Source organism: Danio aesculapii, chromosome 11, assembly GCF_903798145.1.
Source record: "Danio aesculapii chromosome 11, fDanAes4.1, whole genome shotgun sequence".
In the NCBI taxonomy this organism is placed as follows: Eukaryota; Metazoa; Chordata; class Actinopteri; order Cypriniformes; family Danionidae; genus Danio; species Danio aesculapii.
In genome coordinates this window covers 42,937,978-42,962,965 of record NC_079445.1, presented here as the reverse complement: position 1 = coordinate 42,962,965, position 24,988 = coordinate 42,937,978, and the positions used below count along the sequence as shown (strand labels likewise).

General features: G+C 31.4%; 1 protein-coding gene across 1 annotated transcript in view; it reads left to right on the top strand.

Annotated features, from left to right (window-relative positions):
* The window catches only part of LOC130236987 (filamin-B), a 231,664-nt gene that overhangs the window by 133,909 nt on the left and 72,767 nt on the right, over positions 1-24,988 (top strand). Inside the window, exons 14-23 of the mRNA XM_056467758.1 lie at positions 5,648-5,771; positions 5,848-6,008; positions 8,000-8,090; positions 9,181-9,350; positions 9,452-9,569; positions 9,813-10,069; positions 10,857-11,454; positions 15,690-15,863; positions 17,984-18,146; positions 20,926-21,086. Of these exons, the coding sequence (XP_056323733.1) occupies positions 5,648-5,771; positions 5,848-6,008; positions 8,000-8,090; positions 9,181-9,350; positions 9,452-9,569; positions 9,813-10,069; positions 10,857-11,454; positions 15,690-15,863; positions 17,984-18,146; positions 20,926-21,086 (2,017 nt within the window). The remainder of the gene's footprint in view (positions 1-5,647; positions 5,772-5,847; positions 6,009-7,999; positions 8,091-9,180; positions 9,351-9,451; positions 9,570-9,812; positions 10,070-10,856; positions 11,455-15,689; positions 15,864-17,983; positions 18,147-20,925; positions 21,087-24,988) is intronic.

The following is a 24,988-nucleotide window of genomic DNA, read 5'->3' as shown; positions in this document are numbered from 1 at the left end:
ATGTTACATAATTTATTAGTATTAAATCAAGCCTTGTTGTGTTTTCTTACATTAAAGGAGACCTATTATGCCCCTTTTAGCATGATGTAAAACAGGGGTGTCAAATTCAATTCCTGGAGGGCCGGAGCCCTGCAGAGTTTAGTTCCAGCCTTGCTTCAACACACCTATCTGTAGGTATCGGTTACGGCCCAAAACTCAACACTGGCTCGAACAACAATAACCAAGGTTTGAGCCGAACATATGAAAGACACAGACGACTGAATTAATAAATTGACGTTGCGTCAATACTCTTTAATTCACAGAAATAATAAGCAAAACATTAACAAAACAGAAATCAAATAGACAGGTAGGGCAGCCAAGCAAACAGGTCTCTGACTATACTGTTTTTTAAATGGACAGATCTTACCTACAACTCCCGTAAAAGGAATAAAAAACAGGTGAGTCTTCCGGGCCACTGCTTACCTTCACTAAACTATATAAATACCAAAACGTGACTATGAAAAATAATCCACTAGCTACTATGAAAACAAAGTCAAGTCTAAGGCACTCAATTAGTTTGATCATGTGTGTTTAATTAGGGTTGGAACTAAACTGTGCGGAGCTGCGGCCCTTCAGGAACTGGCTTTGACGCATGTGATGTAAAATAAGTCTCTGATATGCGTAGTGTGTGTGTGTTTCAGTTCAAAATACCACACAGATAATGTTTTCTAACTCACTGAAACTGACCCTTTTAGGCTTTGATCCTAATTGTGCTGTTTTGGTGACTGTCGCTTTAAATTCAAATAAGATTGTGCTCTTTTACAAATGAGGGCGGAGCTACAAATGCCTATGAGTCAGCATAGTGCAGATTCAAAAACTCTAATGCTAATGACGGACTGGTGGTCACTAGTGGGCGGGGCTTTCCCTCTCTGATGACACATACAAAGAGAGAATGTCTATCAGAGTGTTTCTGTGGACTGTTTTCATCAAATGCAATTATAAAAAATAATATATAATTAATTTTTACCATTATAAGCTGGTTATATTCACAGACTGTAGCCACACACCTGTGTTTAAACCTCTTATAAAAGTGATTTTTGCATAATAGGCCCCCTATAAGGTGTATTTCTGTTAATACAAAAGCCCAGAAGTCCATTGACATTTGAGTATGTTTGTAGCACTGTGTTTGTAGATTTAAAATGACTTGAAATGAAATGAAACTGTGTTAGATTATAAACACTGACTGCTTTTATGATTGTAAACTGCTACTGTGGTGTGTGCCTTTTTCCAGAAGTCCAGAAACTGAAACACTCGGTTCAATTTGATTTAACTTTTAATTTAAAGTGTATTTATATTAACTAAGCAGGAATGAAGAAACAAGTTTGACTGAATGAATCATAAGTGTTATGTGCGCACATGAACTGAAGGATTACTGCTTTATAAATCAAGTCAAAGGCAGTGTTATAAAGTTCAGAGTGAGCATTTATTCATAAATCACTCTGTAATCTGACTTTTGTGCTCCTGACAGAGCGTTTGACTGAACAAACTCTCCTCTTGCTTTTCAAAGAGCGTATCTTGTTTTTACATGAATGCTGAGGCAAACACAGACTCTGGAGAAACGCAGTGCTCACATGAAGCTCCGACATGTTTGTTTATGTGAGCTGAATGTGCACTTAAGTGTTTGATTAATGACTGAATTCCTGTTTTAAAATGTCACGCTCAATAAATACTAATACTGCACGTTTTTATGTTGTTTGTTGTGTGATTTATGTGAGTTTCATTTTTGAGTCTTTCCAGAAACTTTAAGGTGGGACACTGCAGGTGAATGGTAAAAAAAAATAAAGAAGACAGTATGTACATATATATAAAGAGAGAGACAGAGAGAGAGACACACACGCACACACACACACAAAAAAAAAAAAAAATATATATATATATATATATATATGTATATATATATCTACACAAAAATATATACAGAAATAAGTGTTTTTTATATTTTTATTTATATACATTTATTTGTTTAGATTTTTATGCAGTTTTTATTTATATTTAAGCCATTTTTATTTGTTATATTTATATTTATTTATATTTAAGCCATTTTTATTTGTTATATTTATATTTATTTATATTTAAGCCGTTTTTATTTGTTTTATTTATATTTATTTATATATAAGCTGTTTTTATTTGTTTTATTTATATTTATTTATATTTAAGCTGTTTTTATTTGTTTTATTTATATTTACGCCGTTTTTATTTGTTTTATTTATATTTATTTATATTTACGCCGTTTTTATTTGTTTTATTTATATTTACGCCGTTTTTATTTGTTTTATTTATATTTATTTATATTTACGCCGTTTTTATTTGTTTTATTTATATTTACGCCGTTTTTATTTGTTTTATTTATATTTATTTATATTTAAGCTGTTTTTATTTGTTTTATTTATATTTATTTATATTTAAGCTGTTTTTATTTGTTTTATTTATATTTATTTATATTTACGCCGTTTTTATTTGTTTTATTTATATTTATTTATATTTACGCCGTTTTTATTTGTTTTATTTATATTTATTTATATTTAAGCTGTTTTTATTTGTTATATTTATATTTATTTATATTTAAGCCGTTTTTATTTGTTTTATTTATATTTATTTATATTTAAGCTGTTTTTATTTGTTATATTTATATTTATTTATATTTACGCCGTTTTTATTTGTTTTATTTATTTATTTACGCCGTTTTTATTTGTTATATTTATATTTATTTATATTTAAGCTGTTTTTATTTGTTATATTTATATTTATATTTATTTATATTTAAGCTGTTTTTATTTGTTATATTTATATTTATTTATATTTACGCCGTTTTTATTTGTTTTATTTATATTTATTTATATTTACGGCGTTTTTATTTGTTATATTTATATTTATTTATATTTAAGCTGTTTTTATTTGTTATATTTATATTTATTTATATTTAAGCTGTTTTTATTTGTTTTATTTATATTTATTTATATTTACGCCGTTTTTATTTGTTTTATTTATATTTATTTATATTTAAGCTGTTTTTATTTGTTATATTTATATTTATTTATATTTACGCCGTTTTTATTTGTTTTATTTATTTATTTACGCCGTTTTTATTTGTTATATTTATATTTATTTATATTTAAGCTGTTTTTATTTGTTTTATTTATATTTATTTATATTTACGCCGTTTTTATTTGTTTTATTTATATTTATTTATATTTACGCCGTTTTTATTTGTTTTATTTATATTTATTTATATTTAAGCCGTTTTTATTTGTTTTATTTATATTTATTTATATTTACGCCGTTTTTATTTGTTTTATTTATATTTATTTATATTTAAGCTGTTTTTATTTGTTATATTTATATTTATTTATATTTAAGCCGTTTTTATTTGTTTTATTTATATTATTTATATTTAAGCTGTTTTTATTTGTTATATTATATTTATTTATATTTACGCCGTTTTTATTTGTTTTATTTATTTATTTACGCCGTTTTTATTTGTTATATTTATATTTATTTATATTTAAGCTGTTTTTATTTGTTATATTTATATTTATATTTATTTATATTTAAGCTGTTTTTATTTGTTATATTTATATTTATTTATATTTACGCCGTTTTTATTTGTTTTATTTATATTTATTTATATTTACGGCGTTTTTATTTGTTATATTTATATTTATTTATATTTAAGCTGTTTTTATTTGTTATATTTATATTTAAGCTGTTTTTATTTGTTTTATTTATATTTATTTATATTTAAGCCGTTTTTATTTGTTTTATTTATATTTATTTATATTTAAGCTGTTTTTATTTGTTATATTTATATTTATTTATATTTAAGCTGTTTTTATTTGTTATATTTATATTTATTTATATTTACGCCGTTTTTATTTGTTTTATTTATTTATTTACGCCGTTTTTATTTGTTATATTTATATTTATTTATATTTAAGCTGTTTTTATTTGTTATATTTATATTTATTTATATTTACGCCGTTTTTATTTGTTTTATTTATATTTATTTATATTTACGCCGTTTTTATTTGTTTTATTTATATTTATTTATATTTAAGCCGTTTTTATTTGTTTTATTTATATTTATTTATATTTAAGCTGTTTTTATTTGTTATATTTATATTTATTTATATTTACGCCGTTTTTATTTGTTTTATTTATATTTATTTATATTTACGCCGTTTTTATTTGTTTTATTTATATTTATTTATATTTAAGCCGTTTTTATTTGTTTTATTTATATTTATTTATATTTAAGCTGTTTTTATTTGTTATATTTATATTTATTTATATTTACGCCGTTTTTATTTGTTTTATTTATTTATTTACGCCGTTTTTATTTGTTATATTTATATTTATTTATATTTAAGCTGTTTTTATTTGTTTTATTTATATTTATTTATATTTACGCCGTTTTTATTTGTTTTATTTATATTTATTTATATTTACGCCGTTTTTATTTGTTTTATTTATATTTATTTATATTTACGCCGTTTTTATTTGTTTTATTTATATTTATTTATATTTACGCCGTTTTTATTTGTTTTATTTATATTTATTTATATTTACGCCGTTTTTATTTGTTATATTTATATTTATTTATATTTAAGCTGTTTTTATTTGTTTTATTTATATTTATTTATATTTAAGCTGTTTTTATTTGTTTTATTTATATTTATTTGTTTGTTTTTATTTAGATTTAAGCAGTTTTTCTTTTTACTTCATTTATAATTATTTAAATTTAAGCAGTTTTTATTTAAATTGTATTTATTTAAATTAAGGTAGTTTTTTTATGTATATTTATTTGTTTATTAACATTAATGCAGTTTATTTAAATTTCATTTATAATTCTTTATCTATTTACTTACTTTTAAGCAGTTTTTATTTACATTTTATTTATATTTATTTGCTTGTTTGTTTATATTTAAGCATTTTTGTTTATATATTTATGTGCTTTTTTGTTTATTTGTAATTGAGCAATTTTTTTATTAATATTTCATTTCTATTTATTTGCTTGTTTGTTTATTTATATTTAAGCAGGTAGTTGATTGCATTAGGCATTGCATAACATTTTCTTTTTCTAAAAAACATTTTCTAAAACGTTATGTTTATATTTGGAAGTTATGAATTGATAAATTAAATATGCGCAAGTTGATGTGCGAGAAATGCATGCAAAATTAAAGTCAGGTTAAAAAATAATTTATTTATTATTTGTTTTATTTTATTTATTTGTTTGTTCCTTTATTTTTACTTATCAGAGTTTTTACAAAGAAGATTTTTCAGAAACTTCTACTTTTTACTCCAAAATACTGCAAACACCTAGAATATAAATGCATTTTCACAAATTTATTTGAAATATTTTATAGAATAAAATGTAAAAACACACACACACGCACGCACGCACACACACACCTTATGAAAAGCCAAAAAAGCACACAATCACAATTTCTCCTGCGTTGTCTCTCCTTAAATATACTAACCAAATCCTTAACATGCACTCTAAAAATGCACCAAACTTGAATGTGTAATCATGTGTCTTAGCTCTGTTTCTTCAATCTCTATGTGCATTACATATACTCTAATTAACATTGGCGAGGCTTTATTCCTGTAGGTGAATGTGGGCAAAGGAAGTCATCCTCATAAAGTAAAGGTGTTTGGTCCTGGAGTGGAGAGAACAGGACTGAAGGCTCATGAACCCACACACTTCACTGTAGACTGCACTGAAGCTGGAGAAGGTAACACACACTCTGCGCGCACACAAATCAGCGTTTATTTCATGCATCAGTCTCACGCATGATTGGTTTTTTTCAGGGGATGTGAGTGTTGGAATCAAGTGTGAAGCCAATGTTATCAGCGGACAGGAAGAGGATGTGGATTTTGACATCATTCCCAATGCCAACGACACCATCACTGTTAAATACATTCCTCCTGGAGCCGGACGACTTGTTATTAAAGTCCTGTTCACTGATCAGGTCAGTCCATTTATTTAATATGGGGTTTTTATTTTAATTTTGGTTCAGGTCAGTCAATTAACTGTCATAAATTGTCAAAATAATAATAATAATAATAAAGTTATTACAGTTTTATTGTTGTTAATGTTACTGTTCACACACTGATGCCACACAACTGTGTTTACACCCCTTATTAAAAGTGATTTTTGCATAATAAGTCCCCTTTTTCAGATGTCTGTTCATGCAAAAGCAGGAAAATCCAATGACGTGTAGCATTATGTAGATTTAACATGACTTGGCTGGATTTTGGACAGTTTGAAACTGTATTAGATTATAAACACTGACTGCTTTTATGATTGTAATCTGCTATATTGTGCTGTGTGCCTTTTTCCAGAAGTCCAGAAACTGAAACACACGATCAAAGTTGATTTCACTTTTAATTTAAAGTGTATTTATATTAACTAACTAGGAATGAAGACAAAATTTTTTAAATATGTGCAGTGGCGGTATGGTGGTGCAGTGAGTAGCACGATCACCTCACAGCGAGAAGGTCACTGGTTAGAGTCCTGGCTGGGTCAGTTGGCATTTCTGTGTGGAGTTTGCATGTTCTCCTCTGTGTTTGTCAGAGGTATATAAGCTAAATTGGCTGTGGTGTATGAGTGTGAATGTGAGAGTGTATGGGTGTTTCTCAGTGCTGGGTTGTGGCTGGAAGTTGGCAGTTCATTCTGCTGTGGTGACCCCTGATTAATAAAGGGACTAAGCTGAAAAGAGAATGAATGAATGAATGTTGTTACCGTTTATTGTTTTATTTTTGTAGTTGTTGTTACTGTTTGTTATTATTATTATTATTGTTGTTACTATTATTATTATTATTATTAGTATTACTATTATTATTGTTGTTGTTGTTGTTACTGTTGTTGTTGTTGTTATTATTAAATTATGAATTTCCAGCTATTCATTGTAATTGTAGTTCAAATCGGGTTGGAAAATTGTCTTATCAGTTTATTAAATAAATAATTTATTTATATAATTGTTTTTATTTATTAAATAATTGTATTTTATTTATTAAATAACTGTATTTTATTTATTAAACAATTTTATTTATTAATTAATTGTATTTTATTTATTAAATAATTGTATTTTATTTATTAAACAATTTTATTTATTAATTAATTGTATTTTATTTATTAAATAACTGTATTTTATTAAATAACTGTATTTTATTTATTAATTAATTGTATTTTATTTATTAAATAACTGTATTTTATTAAATAACTGTATTTTATTTATTAATTAATTGTATTTTATTTATTAAATAACTGTATTTTATTTATTAAATAACTGTATTTTATTTATTAAATAACTGTATTTTATTTATTAAACAATTTTATTTATTAATTAATTGTATTTTATTTATTAAATAACTGTATTTTATTAAATAACTGTATTTTATTTATTAATTAATTGTATTTTATTTATTAAATAACTGTATTTTATTTATTAAATAACTGTATTTTATTTATTAAACAATTTTATTTATTAATTAATTGTATTTTATTTATTAATTAATTGTATTTTATTTATTAAACAATTTTATTTATTAATTAATTGTATTTTATTTATTAAATAACTGTATTTTATTAAATAACTGTATTTTATTTATTAAATAATTGTATTTTATTTATTAAATAACTGTATTTTATTTAATATATTGTGAAATGTATTTAATGAAAGTCTTATGTATCTTGTTTATAAATGTATACTTATTTTCTTTAGTATTTATTGAGGGGGATATTTAGTTATATTTTTTATTTTATTTTAAAACATTTTTAATTTATTTATTTATTTAAGATAGTCATTAATTGTCAATAATTAGACATTTTCATTGTATTGCAAAATCCTGTTGGTTGACTTGGACCATCAATTAATAATTGTAATTAATTAAAATTATAATTAATCATTTAGTTATTAATCAATTAACATAGTCTTTCATTATAAATGATCCATTTCAGGAAATTCCAGTCAGTCCGTTTCGTGTTAAAGTGGATCCGTCTCATGACGCCTCTAAAGTGAAAGCAGAGGGACCAGGACTTGCACGAGCAGGTTTGTTGGTTCATCATCTAACAATCTGTATTATTGGACTTTTGATATTTGATTTTAGCTGTGCTTTGATCTTTGATTTTGATCTTTTGTTTCTATTTTTGCTGTGCTGTGATCTTTGATTTAGATTTTTAGCTGTGCTTTGATCTTTTATTTTGGTTTTGGCTTAGCTTTGATCTTTTATTTTAGCTTTTATTTAATCTTTTTTTGATTTTGACCCTCCTTTGATCTTTTATTTGGATTTTGGCTGTGCTTTGATTTTTGATTTTGGCTGTGCTGTGATCTTTGATTTAGATTTTTAGCTGTGCTTTAATCTTTTATTTTGATTTTTTGCTGTGCTTTGATCTTTTATTTTGATTTTTTTGATGTGCTTTAATCTTTTATTTTGATTTTTTTTGCTGTGCTTTAATCTTTTATTTAGATTTTTAGCTGTGCTTTGATCTTTTGTTTCTATTTTAGCTGCGCTTTGATCTTTGATTTAGATTTTTAGCTGCGCTTTGATCTTTGATTTAGTTTTTTTGCTGCGCTTTGATCTTTGATTTAGATTTTTAGCTGTGCTTTGATCTTTGATTTAGATTTTTTTGCTGCGCTTTGATCTTTTATTTAGAGTTTTTTGCTGCGCTTTGATCTTTGATTTCGATTTTTAGCTGCGCTTTGATCTTTGATTTAGATTTTTTTGCTGCGCTTTGATCTGTTATTTAGAGTTTTTGCTGTGCTTTGATCTTTTATTTAGATTTTTTTCTCCTTTGATGTTTAATTTTGATTCGATATTGTCTTCCTTTTAATCTTTGATTTAGATTTTTTTTCTCCTTTGATCTTTATTTTGATTCAATATTGTCTTCCTTTTAATCTTTGATTTAGATTTTGGCTGTGCTTTGATCTTTTATTATGGCGGTCCTTTGATTTTGAAATTGTCTACCTTTTGATCTTTGATTCAGATTTTGACTGTGCTTGGATCTTTATTTAAATTTTGTCTGTGCCTTGGTCTTTGCTTTGGATATTGGCTGTATTTTGATCCTTGATTTTGGATGTCTGTTGTATGCATTTTGATATCTTTGGAGTCTTTAAATGGTTCTTTGTTTTCTACTATCAGGTGTGGAGAGTGGAAAGCCAACACACTTCACGGTTTACACTAAAGGAGCAGGTAAAGCTCCTCTGGATGTGCAGTTTTCTGGCCCAAATAAATCACAGCCTGTCCAAGACTTCGAGATCATTGATAACTATGACTATTCCCATACTGTCAAGTACACCCCAGTCCAGCAGGTAGAGATGTTTACGCATGTTTAAACCAATGTAAACCTGCGAATTAGACCTCTTGTGGGATTTTTCTTCTGGCTTGATCATTGTTTTCTATACCAATTCAGGGAGAGATGGTGATAACGGTGAGCTTCGGTGGAGACCCGATTGCTAAAAGCCCCTTCACTGTCGGTGTTGCTGCTCCACTTGACCTTAGCAAGATCCAAGTGGATGGCCTGGAAAACCGTATGATTTTGTTTATTTTATTTTTAGTTTCATTTCAAGAATAGTTTAATCCAACGTTATATTAGATGACATGGAAAATTGAGGTGATTTTAATAATTAAATTATATATAATATGTTCGTTTTTATTATTGTATGTAATGTTTGTTTATTATTATGCACTTGTTTAATTAAAATTATGAACTAAGCACTTTAATTTGACTAATTTTATTTATTAAAAAGTCTCCATTTGATATTCGTTTGCAGGGGTTCAAGTGGGTGAGGATCAAGAGTTTGCGGTTGGTACGAGAGGAGCAGGTGGACAAGGCAAACTGGAGGTCAAGGTCACCAGTCCGTCAGGGAAATCTGTGCCCTGCGTGGTGGAGCCTGGTAAAGGAGGCAGTCTGGTCAAATACATCCCCAAAGAGGAGGGTGTTTACATGCTGGAGCTCCTCTACGATGGACATTTGGTGCCCGGAAGCCCCTTCCCTGTTGAAGCCATGCTGCCTCCAGATCCCAGCAAGGTATGATCAAACCAAAGCTTCATTCGGCTTTTATTTGGGACATAGTTTGATTTTGGCTGTCTTTTACTCTTTGATTTTGGCTGTCTTTTGATTTCGACTGTCTTTTGACATTGCAAAATATTTGTAACACAAAAAAATACAGTTTCTCTGCTACTCTGAATTAATTTATACATGTTGTTATAATTAACTAATTAAATTACCCCAAAAAGAACAGTAACTTTTTCAGTAAATAATTTAATTACATTAACTAGTTATTTGTAAATCATAACTAATTTAATTACAGTAACTGGTTACTAGTTCTTAAACTAGTCATCAAGAGAACCCAGGTCTGGATGAATGACCTAAAGTAGTCATACATGCAAATGTGGAGGGCGTGGCCCGTGACTCTCATCACAGTTTGTTTTGTCTTCTAATTGGTCTGTTGTCCACTGGGGTTTTACACTCGTGGAATTTACATGATAACAAGTAAACACTGGTCTCATAGACTCACGGTATGGCCATTTCCATATACGGATCTCTTATTATACTATGCATTGGTATACCCAGATTTTCTTTATAGGAGACCTTTAGGTAATTTATTACAGTAACTAATTTCTTTGTAAATCATATGCAATTAAATTACAGTTACTAATTAACTTTTTTACCTCTTTACACCAAGCACTGATTCTTTTTATGTGTGTAGATTAGTCTTTGTCACTTTGTAAGGAGTATTTAACATGCTGTTATGCAAGAATTTTCAGATGTAAGTCTTGTATTTGTATTTAATGGCATACATTTCTCTGCCCAGGTCAAGGCGTTCGGTCCGGGACTGAAGGGTGGTCTTGTATCAAGTCCTGCTGAGTTCACCATTGACACTAAAGGTGCTGGAACCGGTGGTCTTGGCCTCACTGTTGAAGGTCCGACCGAAGCCAAAATCGAGTGCTCTGATAACGGCGACGGCACTTGCTCTGTGTCGTACCTTCCCACAGAGCCTGGAGAATATCTTGTCAATATCCTCTTCGAGAACGTCCATATTCCCGGATCACCTTTCCACGCTGATGTCCAGTACCCATTTGATCCAACTAAAGTGTTAGCATCCGGCTCAGGCCTGAAACGAGGGAAAGTTGGCGAGATCAGTGTGTTAAATGTGGACTGCACTACAGCCGGACCGGGACTGCTGACGCTGGATGCAGAGTCTGATTCTGGAGTCAAGGCAAAGACGGAGGTTTTGGATAATAAAGACGGGACGTACACGGTCACTTATATCCCGCTGACCGCAGGCATGTATACACTGCAGCTGAAATACGGAGGAAAGACTGTTCCCAGCTTCCCTGCTAAAGTGAAGGTGGATCCGGCTGTGGATACCAGCAAAGTCAAGGTGTTCGGGCCAGGAGTCACAGGAGAAGGTATTGATTAGGCCTGTCAATAATAAATATGTCGACTAATATGGTATGACTGTAATGCTTTTCAGTGTTATATATATTCAGGGTTTGGACAATGAAACTGAAATGCCTGCTTTTAAAGCACAATAATTCATTAGTATGGTGTAGGGCCTGCTTTTTGCAGCCAATAGAGCCTTATTTCATCTTGGGAATGGCAGATACAAGTCCTGCACAGTGGCCAGAGGGATTTTGAGCCATTCTTCTTGCAGAATAGTGGCCAAGTCACTATGTGATGCTGGTGGAGGAAAACGTTTCCTGACTCACTCCTCCAAAACACCTCAAAGTGCTCAATAATATTTAGTGCTGGTGACTGTGCAGGCCATGGGAGAAGCTTCACTTTAATGTTCATCAAACTACTCTGTCACCAGTCTTGCTGTGTGTGTTGGGGCATTATGATCATGATACACGCCACTGCCTTCAGAACACAATGTTTGACCCACATGGTCCTCCAGAATGCTTCGGTAGTCCTTAACAGTGAACCAGCGCCCATCCAGCACAAGTATTGGGCCTAAAAGGAATGCCTTGATATTGCAGCCCAAACCATCACTGATCCACCCCCATGCTTCACTCTGGGCATGCAACAGTTTGGGTGATATGCTTCTTTAGGGCTTCTCCACACCATAACTCACCTGTGATGCTGGTGGAGAAAAACATTTTCTGACTCGCTCATCTGAAACACCCCAAAGTGTCTCAATAATGTTTAGTTCTGGGTGCTGTGCAGGCCATTGGAGATGTTCAACTTCACTTTCATGTTCATCAAACTACTGTCACCAGTCTTGCTCTGTGTATTAGTGCATTATCATCCTGATACACGGCACCACCTTCAGGATACAATGTTTGACCCATTGGGTGCACATGGTCCTCCAGAATGGTTTAGTAGTCTTTGGCAAAGACCCAGCGGCCATCTAGCACAAGAATTAGGTCAAGGGAATGCTATGATATTGCAGCCCAAACCATCACTCAACCAACTCCAATGCTTTACTCTGGGCAGGCAACAGTCTGGGTGGGATACTTCTTGGGGGCTTCTCCACACTGTAACTCTCCCAGCTGTGGGAAAGACAGTGAAGGTGGACTCATCGGAGATCAATACATGTTTCACATTGTCCACAGTCCAAGATTTTCGCTGCTGGCAATTTCTTCCTTAAATATCAAGACAAAATTAGGTTACAAATATGGAATTTTAATTGTTCCGATTAAAAGTTAACATCAAAAATCAAAAACATCACCACCACACCATTACAAAAGAAGAAAAATACGCTTGCAATGAACCAAAAGTCAACTCTTTCACAAATATGTAACAAGCTCTCCCAATATGCCTACTACTTTAGCATTTGTGGATGTGATTCAACAAGTTTTACTGACGTATTTTGGCACAACAGATTTTGGTTAACAGCGGTTGACTCTGATTGGCTAGTGAGATTTTGATGGACAGTTCTCCTGCATGTAAAGAGTGCTGTGCATAATTCCATATACAGTCCAATAATTCAGTGTAGAATGGCACAAATATAATGCAATATATTAGTGCTACGTCATGTAAGCTTCTGAAAACGTGTTTCTCTTTGGATTGGCTTCATGGCTCACTGAACTTTCCTCCCATTCCTTTTGATTTCATAACCAAATCTGTTTAAAGAGATGTTTATATGGAGGCATTCATGTGCAGTCGTGCTCTAAATGACGTAATTAAGCCAAGGCGCTCTTTCTTTCTTTTCAGTTAGGTTATAAAGACTGGCGTCTCTCAGACTAGTTGGTAAAAACATCTAAAATAAACGTTTTATTTTATCACACTTGAACTCTTTGTTATGTACAGTGTGCTCTTTGCATGAAAAAAAGCATTTTGCACAAATACTTTGCTAATTATGCTTTTATTTAAAGGGACAGTTCACTCAAAAATGAAAACTCCATCATTTACTCATCCTCTACTTTTCCCAACCTGTTTGAGTTTCTTTCTTTATGGAGTCAATCCATTTTTTGCTCGATACTTTATTTTTTGTTTGCAAAACTTGCTTTTATGTTGCAAGTATATATGGCCCTACATTGACTCCATATTTCTTGTTGAAAACCAAGGAGGATATTCCGAAAAATGTTGGGGAGAAAAATAGTCATAGCCTGCAATAGGAGTTTTTTATTCCTTATTGATTTTCATGGCTGTTTTCCCCCAACATTGTTCAAAATATCTTTTTTTTTGTGTTCAACAGTAGAAAAAAATCTGATAAGTTTAGAACCACTTGAGTGTGAATAAATGATGAGAAAATCTAACTTTTGTGTGAGCAATAACTAGGGTTGGGTATCATTTGGGATTATTTCGATTAAATCAATACTGTTAAAAGGGTATCAGTGCCAAAACGGTGCCTGAACTAATACCTTTGAGCTGCAAAATTATGGTGGATGACTCGAAACTTTTTATTTGACAAAAAAAAAAAAAACTATTTGTTATTTTAATTGACCCCCCCCCCCCCCACCGCTCTTCAATTACTTTCGTGACACCTCACCCTTCTCTGGTAACATGCCGGATCAGTTACCCCGATTTGTTCCGGGACCTTGTCATTTACAAATTAAGCACTGGGTAGTTACTGGGCCATGAGTTAACATGAACTTATGTTATTTAAAGGGCACATAGTTTACCTCATTTTTCTGATGTAATATTAATATTATGGTTCTTCTGAGTGTGCCAGTTTAGGTTCAGTTCAAAACACAATTCAGATTGTTTTATTATAATGTGTTAAAAAGTGTCATGTTGGGGGCGTGTCCACAGTTCGCTGATTTATTGGTGTGTTGCTTCACATGTATATTAGTTTCGGCTTCCCGCCCAATGTAACAAGGGGGCGGGGCGGGGCCATGAGCTCACCCGCTCTGTATTTGCAACAGAGTCTGACAGGCAGACTGAGAGAGTGTAGGCAGCAGGAGTGAGAGGACCAGCAATCAGTCGTACATGTACGTCTCTGACACAGACCAAGCAGAGAGTACAAAATCATTTGTGTCTTTGTACAGTTTTACAGCCAACTGTGTGCTAGTTTCAAGTGCCGAGCTTGTACACAGAAACTAATAACCACGCACACTGAATTAGCTTTGACTGAGGCACCGGATGCGCCGCTCGAAGCCGCAACACGACACACCAGACACTCTCTGTGGCGCGGCAGATACATGAAGTGTCCCGAATCGTCGCACCACGCATTTTTGAATTCTACACATAGGTTTCTGCAGCGGTCCGCGGCGCCCAGCCGTCGACTTGAGTGTACCCTGATAGAAACCGATGTTTAGAATTGTAAAACGCATGCTAGTTAAGATCACAGGGAGCTCCTGGGATCGCGAGAAATGCAAACGGCTGAAGTATAAGGTAGACTCAATGAGAAGTACACACGTTTGCAAACCTACCTAAAGATACAACCAATAATTCCGATTAGAGCGATAATGTGGAGAATATTGATCTTGTGTTGAGCCCAATGAGCCCTGCATCTAAAAATAAAGCAAGGGTGTTCCTTTAGTGATATCGCTTCGACTCACGCTGAAAATGGCGGACGTGAATCAACAAACTGAGGATATGATGACGCGCCTGTCAATCAATATTGGTGGGCGGGGGGACCGCTCTCCTACGTGAAGTTGCGGTCGATCTGAAACTGATCTTCAATTGTTAAATTGAAAAAAAAGCACTGGGTGTGTTTATATCACCCCAATATGACGGTCTATACACCATACATGCACATATGTCTGTCTAAACAGCTTGAAAAGTAGATTTTTTACCATAGGTGCCCTTTAACTTAAATAACATTAACAAAGATATAATAAATGTATAACTATTTGTTTCGTGGTTTGTGTTAGCAAATACATTACTGCAAATACAATGCAAATAAATGCAAATACTAACAATACATTGTTAGCAAATACATTACTGTATGTACAGTAATGTACTGTAGATTATGTACTGTACATTAATATTAGTACTTTAGTAATGTACTGTACATTACAAATGCTGTACATTACAAATACTATTTACTGTGACCTTTTATGTGAAGCTGCTTTGACACAATCTACATTGTATAAGCGCTATACAAATAAAGGGGAATTGAATTGAATTGAACATTAACTAGTGGACCATTGTTTTAGATTGTTAACGTGTAAGCTATCCCTTTAAAAGCTGTACCATTTTTGCAGATGAAATACATTTTTGAACCATATTTTTGCATTTTCTCTCTGGATTGCAGGTATTTTTAGAGAAGCTACGGCTAGCTTCACTGTGGATGCCCGAGCTTTGTCTAAAGTTGGCGGGGAACACATTAAAGCTGATGTGAAAAACCCCTCAGGCGCTGCTACAGACTGCATCATCCAGGACAACAGCGACGGCACTTATAATGTGGAATATACACCATTCGAGAATGGTACAATGCACAACATCCTGCTTAAGGCTCTACTTATGGTCTGACGATCAGATCTCATTTTATTCACAATTGGCTGCTTGTTCACTACAAACACTGGATTATGTTTACATTCATGTACAGGAATGTGAGCTGTACATTTAGCCAGTTCATGCATTCTGTTGGATTAAAACCTATCATGCTATGTCTATAGGTGTTCTTTATTGATTGATTGATTATGACAAGTTTCATCTTGCACAGTTAATTCACGCTTTGTGTTTTGAAGAACAGAAATAAAGCTTGCCAATATATACAGCTAATTTAGACAGATTTATGATGTGACAGGCTCGTTTTCAATGACAGCTCAACAGTGAGTGATTAAACCAAGATGCTATGGGAGAAACCTTTTATTATTTTATTTTAAAAGCATCGGTGAATTAACTGTTTATATATTTATTTATTTTAAATGCATTATTTATTTATTTATTTATTTTAAATGCATTGGTCGACTGATTTTTTTTTTTATTATTTTTTATTATTATTACTTTTTTTTAAAAAAACATTATTTTATTTATTTATTTATTTTAAATGCATCGGTCGACAGTTTTTTTATTATTTTATTTATTTATTTATTTTAAATGCATTATTTATTTATTTATTTATTTATTTATTTATTTTAAATGCATTGGTCGACTGATTTATTTATTTATTTTTATTTTTTATTATTATTTTTTAAATGCATTTATTTATTTATTTTAAATGCATTGGTCGACTGTTTTTTTTATTTATTTATTTTAAATGCATTGGTCGACTGTTTTTTTTATTTATTTATTTTTTTTAATGGCATTGTTTATTTATTTATTTATTTAAATGCATTGGTCGACTGTTTTTTTTATTTATTTATTTTTTTAATGGCATTATTTATTTATTTATTTATTTATTTATTTTAAATGCATTGGTCGACTGATTCTTTTTTTATTATTATTTTTTATTATTATTATTTTTTTTTTTTAAAGCATTATTTTATTTATTTATATATTTATTTATTTTAAATGCATTGGTCGACAGTTTTTTTTATTATTATTATTTTTTTATTATTATTTTTTAAAAGCATTATTTATTTATTTATTTATTTTAAATGCATTGGTCGACTGATGTATTTATTTATTTTTATTTTTTATTATTATTTTTTAAATGCATTATTTTATTTATTTATTTTAAATGCATTGGTCGACTGTTTTTTTATTTTTTTAATGGCATTGTTTATTTATTTATTTATTTTAAATGCATTGGTCGACAGATTTATTTTTTATTATTATTTTTTAAATGCATTATTTATTTATTTATTTAAAATGCATTGGTCGACTGTTTTTTTTTAAAATTTATTTATTTTTTTAATGGCATTATTTATTTATTTATTTATTTTAAATGCATTGGTTGACTGTTTTTTTTTTTATTTATTTTTTTATATTATTATTATTATTATTTTAATGCATTATTTCATTATTTGTTTATTTATTTATTTATTTATTTATTTTAAATGCATTGGTCGACTGATTTTTTTTTTATTTTTTTTATTTTTTTTAATATTATTATTATTTTTTTTTTTTATGCATTATTTTATTTATTTATATATTTATTTATTTTAAAAGCATTGGTCAATTATTTATGTTTATATTTATTTGTTTTAAATGCATTGGTCAATTTTTTATTTATTCAACTTATTTGTTTAAAAAGCATTGGTCAATTAATTGTTTATTTATATATTGATTTAATTTTAAATACATGATTTTATTTTATTTATTTATTTTAAATGCATTGGTTAATAATTTATGTATATATTTATTTATTTTAAGTGCATAGGTCAATTATCTGTGTATTTATTTATTTATTTATTTATTTGTTTAGTTATTTGACTTAGTAAATGCGTTGGTCAGCTTTGCTTCCATTACAAAAAGAAAAAAAAAGAAAAAGAAAATCCAAAATACATAAATTTTATCTATTTATTTTTTTAAAGAACTTTTAAGAACTTTTTTCTCTCCAAACGTAGACATTTTTACATCATAAATGATCTTCTGAAAGTACAATAACTTGAAATCTTTTAGTGAAGCTGACTGGGATTGTGTTTTGTCTGCTCGCTGTAGGAGTTCACAGTGTGGAGGTTTTGTATGATGAGACTCCGGTTCCCAAGAGTCCGTTCCAGGTCGGGGTGGGCGAAGGTTGTGACCCCTCGCGTGTTCAGGCCCAGGGTCCCGGACTGGAAGAGGCTCTCACTGAAAAACCCAACAAATTCTCAATCATCACCAGGTCAGAGATCCAAATCAATCTTACATTTGATCTTTATTTGCTACTCATAAATTTACAGTATTTACTTTCACTACCATTCTAAAGATGGACAAGGTTACACTGATAGAGGTTTTAAAAAGCTTTGATAGAGGTTTTAAAAAGGTCGCTTTAGGAATAATTTACAGTTATTTATCATAAAATGAAGTGAAAAATCTCATTTAATGTTTTAATGTAAAAATTTATGTTGTTATTCATGTTTAATCTTACATTTGGTCTTTATTGGCTATTCATAAATGTACAATATTTACCAACACTACCATTCTAAAGGTGGACAAGGATATTATTACACTGAGAAAACTTTGGATGTTTTAAAAATGTCTCTCAAGGAAGAATTTTAGGTCGTTTATCATATATTGAAGTAATAAAACACATTAAAGGTTTTTAATTTAAAAATTTAAGTTGTTATTATTATTTCTTATATGTTCTCATCTTTATTGATCGCCCCATAAAATAACCATAAGTTGCTGGTGTGGAAATAAACAAGCAAACAAATCATTCTGACGTTTAGGATCATAATTAAATGTAAATTAAAAGATTTATTCAGTATTGACAGAGTCATTATAATGACAAAGACATTTATAATGTTGCGAAACATTTAAACGACTTGAATACTACTATAAAATTGATCAAGATTTACACAAATGATACTTTACGTTATATTACTCAATTATGTACATGATATACAGACATTTTGTTTACATCCTTCCATTGAAGAAAGAAAAACTAAAGTGGCGACTGAAATACTTGAAGTAGGGATTAATCAAAAATGACTAAAAATCAGTACAGTTTTTGCTGTATCAGACTTGAAAAGGTAAGATGTTTTCTCTCCGGCTCACTCAGTTTCATTTTATAACTGTGCGTTCACACCAAAGGCAGCGAGAGCATCAAAGTTCGCTCTGGTGACAATGCTGTTTGCCTTTTGCTCCACAGACAAGTGTCAACATACACTACATTAATCTCATATTTAAAGGAGCCGTTGCAGGATATCAGTTACATTCTCGCATAAAAACATGCTTTCTAGCGTGAAAATGTTGTTGATTAAATTCATTTAACGATGGAAGATCAAGTTGATGCGTGTGGTTTGGCTTTGCGCCACATATTCAATATGGGTCCATGTCTGAAATATTCTGAAGCAGCAATACTGTTTTGTACTCTTGTTATAGTTAGCGTGAGATTCCTGCTTTTAAAAAAATATATATATATATCATTAATGCAAATCAATTTGCCAGTAATTTTTTAAAATGTATGTCCCTGTAAGAAAATATATTATAAATAATTGAAAATCCAGCGACCGCAATAATCAAACCCTTGGGAACAACTGTGGTCGGAACTGTATAACAATAATTAATATGTTTCCAATACTGTGACTGTTGGGTTGGGTGGGGGTAGGTGTTAAAAAATACAATTTATTGGGTAATTTAATAGATAATATAAATAATACTCTGTACAACAACTGTTTTTACGTTACTGTGACGGTAGGGTTTAGGGTTGGGGTGGGGGTAGACGTTAATAAAATACGATTAATGGGAAATTCAATAAATAATTCTTGTTAACTTCCAACCGCATCCATATCCCATCTAGCAACAACCCTGGTTGCCGCCGAACCACGTCACAGCTCATTACCATAAAGTTGACTTGATTTCAACTCTCCTCGATGGCCACACCGGTGAACACGCGCTTCTCGACGCTTATCAGCACCAGCTCCCATTTAAAATGAATGATATCCGGCTACTTTGATCGCTGTTGATGTGAACGCACTGTAAGACTTAGGAGCCTCGTACTGGCAACGTGTAACTTTTTTTTTGTTTGTTTTTTTTTCAGTTATTATTACTAATTAATTAAATTGTTTAATTATTAATTTTGTAATGCAGTTATTCTCTTAGGTGATGGTTAAGTACATCTAATGTACTTCATTTGGTATCTGTGCATTTCTATATTTATTTTCCTTGTTTTATTAATTGAGTTAATGAACGAGGGGTTGGGGGATGCGATTAACAATGGACAAATACGGTTTACCTCTCTCGATCATTAACTTTTGTCATACATTAGACCAATAAAATAAACTATTAGAAAAAAAACTATTGAAAATCAGATGTTGCTTTCAAATTGTGGCTCAAAACAAGCATCAATAAAGGCAAACTAATGAAACTGACCTGGACAAACTGAAAGGTACCAACAATATTGTCCACATCTGTACAGTATATAATGCGTGTATATATATATATATATATATATATATATATATATATATTAAGTTTTTAACATTAAATTTGATGTTTGATAGCAAATCAGCATCTTCAAATTAGGATTGTATAGCACTGAAAACTAGAGTAATGATGCTGCCTTATATCACAGGAATATATTACATTTTACAACATATTCACATTAGAAATTGCTATTTGAAATGGTTATATTTCTCAGTATGGCTGTTTTTAACTTAAATTATGATTCAATAAATGTAACCTTGTTGAGCGATTGTTTTAAAACATTCCATCTAGATGTGCAGATATATTTATATAACTTCATAATTATTATTGTTTACTATATTTTTCACTTCTTAATCTCCTTCTGTCTTCTGTTTACGTGTACAAAATTGGAAAAAACCCACAACAAACTCCTTGTGTGTTTGCTCACACTTGGCGAATAAAGTTCGTTCTGATTCTGATTGATATTTTAGATGAAAAGATATTATTAATTATATTGTAAGATTGTCTAACCAGCGGTCTTTTGATCTGTACAGAGGAGCAGGTATTGGAGGTTTAGGAATAACCGTCGAAGGCCCATCCGAGTCTAAAATGTCCTGCAAAGATAACAAAGACGGCAGCTGTAATGTGGAATACACCCCGTATGTGCCTGGACTCTATGACGTCAACATCACATATGGAGGACAACACATCCCAGGTACACATCACTCTTATTTTTCTCTATTTATTAAACAGGGGTCTTAAAATGTCTTGTATTTCAAAAACAAAATTTTAGGCCTTAAAGTCTTAAATTTGCTGAAATATTGACGTGTAGGTCTTAAATCATTTTAAAGGTGCTGTGTGTAAGTTTTTGACTCTTCTAAAGCATAAAAATACCATTAATATGTTTGCAGATATTTAAGAAACATGCTAAGTGAACATTCTTATTCATCTGAAAAACAATGCTGAAGTCAGATATTCTGCTTTGAAAATATGTTTTCCCTGCTGGAACACTGTTTTTGTTTTGGTCATTTTAACCTGCTCAATGCCACTTTAGCCAATTATATTTCAGCACCCCGGGTTGCCTTAGTGGAAAACAGCGTATTTTATTTATTCATTGAGAAAGGCTCTGAAAGCATGCGTCCGTGACCGAAATGCGACCTCTGGTGGACAGCAGCAGACTCCGAAATGATTCAGTTCCACATGAGGTTATAAATTAGCAAATGATGTAAATATTACGTATGTAAACATTAAATGAGCAGATTACATTGTAACCGCGTGTTCTAACAACATACTACGTGACAAGATTTGCAGTGAGGAGCAATTTGGCTGTTTGCACCAGACGAAACACGACATTTAAATACAGCCATTCAGAAGCACACTTATATTTATGAAGTAAAATATAACGAAATGGTAAGGTTTATAATCTATTGAATACATATTAACATTATTAAATGTACATGCTGAATCACTGATGTGTGTTTAGTTCTAAAGTTCAATTTCAAGATCTGAGGTGATCTATCCGCTGTTGAGTGTGTAAGTGCATAGTGTATAGTGTGCCATTTGAGACGCAGCTACAGATTCAGAGTTCCACATGAGGTTATTAATTAGCAATTAATATAAATATTACGAACGCAAACATTAGGTAAACAGGTTACATTGTAACCACATGTCCTAACAACACTCTACTTGACCAGATTTGCAGTGATAAGCGATTTGGCTGTTTGCACCAGACGAAACACGACAGAAATTTAAATATTTTATATGTGTTGGTTTTGAGTCTAAAGCTCAATTTCAGACGGTTTATTTTATTTTCTAGATCTGAGGTGAACTATCTGCTGCTGCTTTCAGTATATGGCAATAAATGTCATGTAAAATGGCTTTCAAACTCACATTATTAGCATTTAACACTGAATAAAGCACATGAGGTGTACCTGAGCTGATCAATGTCAGTTTTCTGTTGTTCACCTGTGAGAAATAGAAACCGTTTCCAATATATCAGTTCCAGGTGTTGGTTAGAAGAAAAACTCCTTTTAATATTAAAAATATTCCCTCTATCGCGTGCCGTTGCTTTAATTTAGAACACAACTTAAGTCAGACTCGCTCTTTAATCTGGCAACCTGTGCTTGCATTGGTTTTGATCCAGGAATGTAATACCTAGTTCAACCACTGGGTGTCAAACTTACATAATGCACCATTAAATGGGTCCTAATTGTCCTTTATGTAAAGCTACCCAATCACACCCAGTCACCAACAATACATCTCAATAAAACCTTCAGCAAAACGCTATTTATAACTGATGTTATAACAGTATGTTGTGAATACATTTACATTTTTAGTTTGTTAAAGTTTTATAGAGTTTTTTTTTTTTTATTATGTTGAAAGAACTGTAAAAGTTGTCTCAATACTGGAATTCGGTAGCAATCGATACTGAAATTTTAAAAACATCCATTTCCCGCTAACATTTTAGCGCTGTTGAGCGCGTTCATAAACAGCGCTGATTTGTCATTGTGTTCACATGCTCAACAGAAATAACTGTGATTGGCAGTAAAGGTCATCGGTTCATTGAACTCACCACTATTTACTTAGTGTAGCCTTAGATACAGGGACACTGGAGCGTTTTAAAGCCACGATTCATCAGCGGATCACTCGTATTTCAGCTTATAGGCAAACCAGCTGATCTTTGCGGCTTTAAAACGCTCCACATGAACGTAATGGCAAATCAGCGGTGTTTAGCAAAAAACAGAAGTGTGCGCACATCAAAAAATCTCAAAGACAGGTGCTCGATCAAAATCAAACATTTGTAGAAAAAGATCCAAAGAAAATCTGCACACTGCCACTTTAACTCTCAAAGAAATTTTTAATGTCACAACGTTTCGACCAACATGGTCTTCATCAGGTGATTCATCAGCTGGTTCACCACCTGATGAAGACCATGTTGGTCGAAACGTTGTGACATTAAAAATTTCTTTGAGAGCTAAAGTGGCAGTGTGCAGATTTTCTTTGGATCTTTTTCTACAAATCAGCGGTGTTTAACAGCGCTCAAATGTTAGCAGGAAATTGACATTTTTTAAAATTTCAATACAGATTGGTACCGAATTCCAGTATCGTGACAAGAATCTGCTTGATTTGACACATTATTTAAAATATGTGGCTAGGAAATAACTAATTTGAATTTGTTTCTTGATGGGGCAAGTAAATAATTTTTTTCTGCTGGGGCATTAAATAAAATTCTTAGCATTTAGCCCTACACAAGTCTGAAATTTTATTCTTGATGGTCTTAAAAAGGTCTTAAAGTCTTAAATTTGACTTGGTGAAACCTGGAGAAACCCTCTTAAAGTTCAGAGCTGAGGAGAGCATTACTGGAGTATTTGGACTGTTTTTACACTGCAAGTCTTGTTTTCATTTTGTTTGCAGTAAATGTTCATTTGAGTCATAGAGAATTTCAAGTTGCATTGTGACATACACCTTTTTGGTGCTTCCTTTGGTTACTCTACTAAGTAACCATAGCTGTCTGCCACAAGTAGATGTCATCAGGTGGTTCTCAACCTTCCCTGAGTGTTTCGACCTTTACCTCAACACTCTCCAGCTGGTGGGTCGGCAGTGGTGGCCAAGCCACTGCCTATCTACTCATGGCTTCCAGCTTTCCTCCTCTCTCTTACTCCATATCCAGCATGAAGCTCGTTCTGCTTCTTCTCCCATCCTGCGAGCAGCATGTTTCTTGCTCTTCTCTTCCATACCTAAAGCTGACATCAGTCGCCATACTGACTTTGCAGGAAAGCCTCTACACCCTGCCTCTAATGAAACAACCATGCCTGCCAACCTTTGTTTTTACACTCCTGGATTAGTGGTGTGTTCTTTAAGGCCTTCCTCTCATGAGCCTCTTCACAACTCATGAGCCTCTTCACAACCCTCCTCCCGTGGCACAGTCAGCTCTATTAAAATGATTTTACGGTCTTTATCTGACCACAAGACAATATCTGGATGAAGGGCTGTGTGAACCACTTCAGGGAACTGCAGTTTTCTTCCAACATCAACTCTCAATTCCCAAGCGCCTGTGGCTTGCAGCAAGCTTGACTTAGCTTCTGCCCTAGTTGTGACCAGACTTGCCCCCTCCTTAATAAAAGCTGATGGTTTCCTTATCTGTACTACCATGCTTCTTCTTGCGCCTCTCCTGCTCAATTGAATCAGCAAGGGTCAAGAGCACCTTGTCATGATGCCACCTATATCGACCCTGGGTTAAAGATGTTTTACACCCTGACAATATGTTGACATTTAATTCTCAGTATGCTCTCTTAAATGACCTTAAAATATACAAACATGTGGAATTGTCAGGTGTATTATACATTATACTCATATTTTGTAAATTATAAAAAGTAAAGTAACATGTTTAAAAGGCACTTGAAAGAAAAATGAAAGGGAGAAAAGCAAAGAAAACTACATCCATTAGGAGAACATGTGTCCTAATGCTAGTTCTTACAGAATAATCTCAAATGATCTATACAATTATACTTGAGTATACTTGAGTATGTGAAAATGTAAACACCGATGTGTGGCAGCGGTGTGTGAATAAAACCAGCTTCTAGTGGTAAAAATGTATTAGTTTTGATTTTTCATAAT